This window comes from Tupaia chinensis, unplaced genomic scaffold, assembly GCF_000334495.1.
Source record: "Tupaia chinensis unplaced genomic scaffold, TupChi_1.0 Scaffold000704_1, whole genome shotgun sequence".
Classification (NCBI taxonomy): Eukaryota; Metazoa; Chordata; class Mammalia; order Scandentia; family Tupaiidae; genus Tupaia; species Tupaia belangeri.
The window spans coordinates 2405408-2411850 of NW_006160227.1; the positions used below are offsets into that span (position 1 = coordinate 2405408).

Below are 6443 nucleotides of genomic sequence, written 5' to 3' on the forward strand. Positions count from 1 at the left end.
GGGAAGTCCCGGGAGACCACCTCCCGACACGTTAGAGTAGGGACTCGGGTCTCCGTGCAGGGCAGTGGCAAGTTGTCCCCGGAGGCACCCCAAGCAGTACCTTGGGCTCTTCTGGTATTAAGTATGTATGTATTTAGTTAATTATTATTTTAAAAAATAATTATTTAATTTCATTTTTTATTATTTACTTTTCAATTTGGCCAGAGAGAGAGACAGAGAGAGAGAGGGAAAGTGAAAAAGCAAGCTTCCAGGTCCAGGACTCGAACCGTAGTCAGCCAAGTCCAGCTCCTTAACCACCATGCCACCTGCCGGCCCAAGTATGCATTTATTAATACCTGCTGCCTGCCAGGCCTGTGTGGCTGTGAATTCCACAGTGGGCGAGATCTCAGTTCTGAGTGGGCTGGAGCTTTGGGGCTGGGTGTGTGGGGTGGGTCTAATGAGAGGGGCCAGCACCTCGTGGAGGGTGGTCCCAGGTCAGGGGCCCTTTGCTGTGTGCAAATGAACCTGAAAATTTGGGCCTGCTTACGTGGGGCCCCCTCGATGAGGGTTTCCCAGAAAACTTGGTCTTGGGATTAGTGGGCCCCCAAAGACTCTTCGTAACCCAAGTCACCCTGTGTGCATCCATTTTGTCACAGGGCAGAGGTCTGGCAGCTCGTGGAAAGGAGGGAGGCAGGCAGGATGGTGCCCGGGAACTGGAGAACACGTACCCTTGACAAACACCCCCCTTTGTAAATGTGCTATAGTGCGCGTGCTCACTGGAGAGAAAGAGGAGAGAGAGGAAGTGGAAAAGCACCCCCAGGGGGATGACCATACTGGAGTTCTTTCTCCAGTCTCCTCTCCGGATTTTTGGGCACCCACACTCACAGCCTGGCGTATTTTCAAGCCATGTCTGGGACTTGAACTGCATAGTTGGCCATGTGGGATCCAGTTGCCTTCACCACCACACCACCTGGCTGGCTCGCCAGTGGGGCCCTCCGCTGCTGGGCAGTGGGGACTCTGGAGAATTCTTGATCTGTCAAGAAGCTGGAATTCAGGGAACCAGCAGTTAGCGTAATGGCTATGTCGCTGGACTCCCACGTAGTCAACCGTGGTTTGCGTCCCGGACCCGGTGGCTTAAAACTCATGCTGGGTCCGAGTGCATGCGTGCCCAAGATCCCGAGAGGGATCTCTCTCTCTCTGTCTGTCTAGTGAGTGCATGCGTCCTGTAACAAAAACCTCTCCAAAAAAAAAGAAAAAGCTGGAATTCAAATTTATAAAAATCTCCATTTTTCTTAAAGGAGCCAATTAAAACAGGCCCGAGGAGCTCATACTGCCCTTCTTCAGGATCAGTGCCCTGTAGGCCAACACTGTCCCGTCCTCCTAGACCGTGCTTCCTTGGCCCTCTGATTAGTGCCCTGGGGTTTGGGCCTGCCTCACTTGCTCTGTCTAGCCCATGAGCCTGAGATTGCTCAGGGGCCCTCGCATTCAGCTGCTCTGACAAGGGCCTTCCTTGTTTCTTTTAGGGGGGGTGGAGAGATTTTTGCTGTAGAGCACGTGTGTTCTCTGGAGAGACAGAGACAGAGAAAGTGAGAAATCACCCCACAATGGGGATGGCCACGGTGTAGTCCCTTCTCCATTCTTCTCTTGGGATTTTGGGCACACATGCACGTGTGCCCAGCATCAATTTCAAGCCACCGGGTCTGGGACTCGAACCTCAGGTGCTGTGTGGGAGGCCAGCACCTTAAAGACTACACCATCTGCTGGCTGTAGGCCTTCTTCCTTTCAGGTGACTAGTACCACAGCCTGGGGCTTGCCATTGTCATGGGCCCTGTTGGGTGGGCGGGTGCTTCCTGTTCAGTATCTGAGGGGTAAGTGACCACCCCCTGTGCCAGGCGTCCTTGCCTTAAGAAGTGGCCCTGAGGGTTGGCCTGTAGCCGAGTGGTTAAGGGAGCCAGGTCTCACATGGCCGACTGGTGTGGATCCTCCCCTGGCTGTGCGTGCTTGTCGGAAATCCTGCGGCGCAGAGATGGAGGAGAAGGGTTTGTGGGGCGCTGACACAGCCAGTCCTAGTTGGGGTGCTTTCTCCCTCATTCTCGGGATCCCTCTTTCTGGTGCGTGTACACACCCACTGAGCCTCAGGCACAGGCGAACCTGGTCCTTTGGTGACTGATGGAGCAGTGTGGTAGCGGTCCAGATCAGTCTAGCCCTGGCTCTTTCACTCTCTAGCTGTGTGACCTGCAGCGCTTTCCTTAGTTGTAACCCCCCCTTCCGGGGTGGTTGTTGGGAGCAGAGAGAAAACTTGCCCTTCCATGCTTCCCGGGCCACTTTTGCCCTGGAGTTCCAGCTGTGGGAGGTTTATTGGTGGACTTTTTTTGCTGTTGGGGTACTCTGCAGGGGGTGGAGATCAGCATTGGGTGCTGTCCTGCTCAACAAGGCCTCCATTTCCTCCCCTAGGGGCAGCAACTTACAACTCGTTAGTTTGAGTTTTCCTTCCTTCGAGTTGTCTTCATTTTCCAGCTCCAGGCAGAATCTGTCGACTTGTTTGTGGGAGAGGAGGCCCTAGATGACCTTCCTACTGCTGTTCCCCACCTCCCACGCCCACCCCTCCTCTACCTCGTCTTCCCAGGGTAGTCAGTCAGCAGTTTGGAGAGAACACTCTGCAGTATTTAATAATTACTGTGGCTTAGTAAACACTTGAGCAAAATTAGAATACTATGATTATTTCTCCTTTTTGTTTTTGCAAATCCATCTGTTTTTCCTGGAGTTAATAATTGCCATTGTTTTACTTTGTTTCAGCTGCAGATTCTGCCCCATTGGTGGAGTCTCCTCACAAAAGCAGTCATATACTCAGCCTTTCTATTGATTCTATCAGTTTCATCTTCAATATGTCCCCTGAGCTTCCATCTGGACCGTGGTGGTGCGTCACCGTCTTCTGGGCATCATAACTGAGGCTGAGCCCTCTTGTGCCCTGGCCCTGCAGCTGGGAAGTGGTGCGGGCATGGAGCTCTGAGAATGTGTGTTCCTCCCCTTCCCACGGGTACTCTCGCTGGTGTTTGGGGCGGGGCAGCTGTGGGAGCAGAGCGTGCACTTAAGTTAGGATCATTAGGGGAGCCTGTAATTAAGGGACTGTTTGCACGAGTGTGAGCAAGGATGGGGGCAGAAACCACGAGGAACAGCGCACCACCTGGCTGAGGCCTGAGGTGAGGGAAGGACCCCTGGGACTCGAGGCCAGGAGCACTGAGCAGGAGCCTGCAGAGCCGGGGCCCAGGGAGGGAGACACGGCTGCCTTTGCCTCCCTCTTTCTCATCTCTGGCCTGCACCCCCGCTGGAGGGCAAGGGAGCCGTTCTGCAGGGCACACACCAGTAGCCACGGGTCAGGCTGGCGCGGGCAGTCAGGGGCCCTGTGGCCCTCGGAGGGATGGCCCTGTGGCCGGTAGCCGTTGGTCTCATCAGCGCCATCCATGTCTGCCCCTTCACCATGACAGGTGAAGTCACAGCCTCGCAGTCTCTGTGTTTCGCGGATCCACAGTTGACATCCTTGAGACCTGTGGTTTTTTGTTATTTAAAGGTTTTACCATGGGGCTGGCAGGTGGCCGGGTGATTAAGGGCGCTGAACTCCCACGTGGTCAGCTATGGTTCGAGTCCTGGACCTGGTGGCTTACTTTCTCCTTTTCTCTCACTCTGTCCCCCTCTGGTCAAATTAGAATAAATAAAGTTTAAAGTTTAAAGATAAAAGAAAAAGTTTGCCCTAGGGCAGGTGTACTCAGCAGAGACACTGAGAGGGAAAGTGAGAAATCACTCCTGGGGGGATGGCCACGTTACAGTCTCGGCTCTTCCATCCCCTTGTGGTTTTGGGAACGTACGTACGCGTTCCCGGCATGAGTCTCAAGCTGCTGGATTCTGCAGTTGGCCGGAGCCTTGCCCACTGTGCTGTCTGCTGGCCCCGAGACATCTGTGCTTTTAACATTTTGTTAGTTTTTAAAAAATAATTATTTAACTTTATTTATTGATTGATTTTAATTTGACCAGAGAGGGATAGAGTGAGAGAGAGAAACAAGGAAAATGAGAAAGCAAGCTGCCAGGTCCAGGACTCAAACCGTGGTCAGACATGTGGGAGTCCAGTACCCTTAACCATGCCACCCACTGGCCCCTTGCTAGTATTTTTTTGTTTTTTAATTTGCCATGGGTTATATACAACGGGGGGGGGGCGGGGGGGGAGATATCACCCTCCAGAGAGGCCACGCCACTGTCCTTCCTCCATTCTCCTTTTGGGATTTTGAGCATGCAGCACACGTGTCTGGGGTATTTTTCAAGACACGGTCTGGGACTCCCAAACTGCTCAGTTGGCGATAGGGGACCCAGCTGCTGTAACCTCCATGCCCTAAAATTTTGCTAGTTCTAAACTTCCAGAGATTAAGCCAGTCTGTATTCTTAAGGCAATATCGCTTCATTTTCATATTTTTTTAAAAGAATTATTTGACTTTGTGTGTGTGTATATATACACACACACACACACACACACACACACACACACACATATATATATACATATCTGTCCCTCTCTGGTCAAATTAAATACACACATTTTTTTTTTTTGGAGAGGTTTTTGCTATAGGGCGCGTGCACTGGCCAGAAAGAGACAGAGAGACAGAAAGTGAGAAATCACCCCCCAGGGGGGATGGTCACGCCGCAATCCCTTCTTCTCCATTCTCCTCTCAGGATCTTGGGCACACACACACATGCGCCCGGCATGAGTTTTAAGCCACCAGGTCCAGGACGCGAACTGCGGTTGACTACATAGGAGTCCAGCGACATAGCCATTACGCCAACTGCTGGTCCCAACACACACTTATTTTAATTTGAACGGAGAAGGACAGAGAGATAGAGGGAAAGTGAGAAAGCAAGCCGCCAGGTCTGGGACTTGAACCGAGGTCGGCCACGTGGGAGTCCAGCGCCCTTAACCACCATGCCACCTGCTAGCCCCACTTCCATACTTAAAAAAAAAAAATCTTTTGCAGCCTAAGAGGTGAGAAAGAAGTGTTTTAGTTCTCATGACTTTATTGGGAAGATACAGAGGCTGTTCGGTGGAGACAGGCCATTTGGGTTTTCCCTGTGAACTGCCTGGGAGAGGCCTGGCCTGCTGTCGGTGTTCTCAGGGCTGTATGCAGCTCTCGGGGTCACGGGCATCCCTCTTGCTTTCTGGCCTCTGAGAATCTGATGAAAGGTGGCATAGTGTGGTTAAGGGCGCTGGACTCCCACATGGCTGACCATGGTTAGAGTCCCGGACCTGGCAGCTTGCTTTCTCACTTTCCCTGTTTCTCTCTCCCACTCTGTCCTTCTCTGGTCAAATTAAAATCAATCAATCAATAAAGTTAAATAAAATAATTTAAAGCAACGTGCACAATGTTTTTGATTGAAAACTTTATTTCATGGGCTTGATTTCTTTCCACCTGCAGGAAATTTGTGTTTTTCAACATCCCTCAGATCCAGTACAAAAACCCATGGGTGCAGATCATGATGTTTAAGAACATGACACCGTCACCCTTCCTGCGCTTCTATTTAGGTGAGTGAGGCCCCCACAGATGGAGACGGGCCTGGGCAGACACCTTCCTTCCCTCTAGCCCTTTGTCCTGCTGTGGCAGTCACGGTGACCGGTGACATTTCTAGCCTTCCTGTCACTTCCAGCTGCCCCGCACTGACTGCAGCCTGCTCTCCCCCTTCCTCTCTAGCCTCGTCTACTATTCCCTACCTCACGCCATATGGACCTTGCCATCCCCCACCCCGCCACACCAGGCTGGGAGGGCTTTGTTTAGGCTGGTCCGTCTGCCAAGGACCCATTTCTACATGTCTTGTCTTCTCTTTTTTTAAAACTGTTTTAGTTGTAACTGGTACAGGGTGCATGCACTCACCAGAGGGGGAGAGAAAGAGGGATGCACAGAGCGAGAGAACAAGAAAATACCCCGCAGGGGGACACGGTCACAACACAGTTCTTTTCCTTCATTTCTCTTTCCTGTCAGGATTTTGGGCATGCACACACACATGCCTGCTGTGCCTTTTTTTTTTTTTTTCTTTTTCTTTGTTTTTCTTACTTTCTACCAGAGGGCACAAGTGCTTGCACAGAGACAGAGGGAGAGGGAGAAGGCCGCACCACCTCCTCCATGGGGCGTGGTAATGCCACAGTCCCGTCTCCATTTCTCCATCCTGTCAGGGTTTGGGGTCATGCATTCTCTTGGCATGTTTCTCAAGCCATTAGGGCCAGGATTCGAATTACATGTTGGCCATGTGGGATCTGCTTCCCTTAACTGCTGAGCTGTGGGACTGGCCCTGTCTTTACTCATTTTATTAAGAAAAAAAAATTTGGGACCAGCAGTTAGTATAATGGCTATGTCACTGGACTCCCACGTAGTCGACCGCGGTTTGAGTCCCGGACCTGGTGGCTTAAACTCACGCCAGGCATGTGTGCG

The 6443-nt window shown here is 51.7% G+C and overlaps 1 protein-coding gene across 2 annotated transcripts in view; it reads left to right on the forward strand.

Moving 5' to 3' along the window:
- Window positions 1–6443, forward strand: part of MRPS25 (mitochondrial ribosomal protein S25) — a 15114-nt gene that overhangs the window by 488 nt on the left and 8183 nt on the right. For both annotated transcript variants that reach the window (XM_006160675.2, XM_006160676.3), the window contains exon 2: window positions 5436–5542. In XM_006160675.2, coding sequence (XP_006160737.1) covers window positions 5436–5542 — 107 coding nt within the window. The remainder of the gene's footprint in view (window positions 1–5435; window positions 5543–6443) is intronic.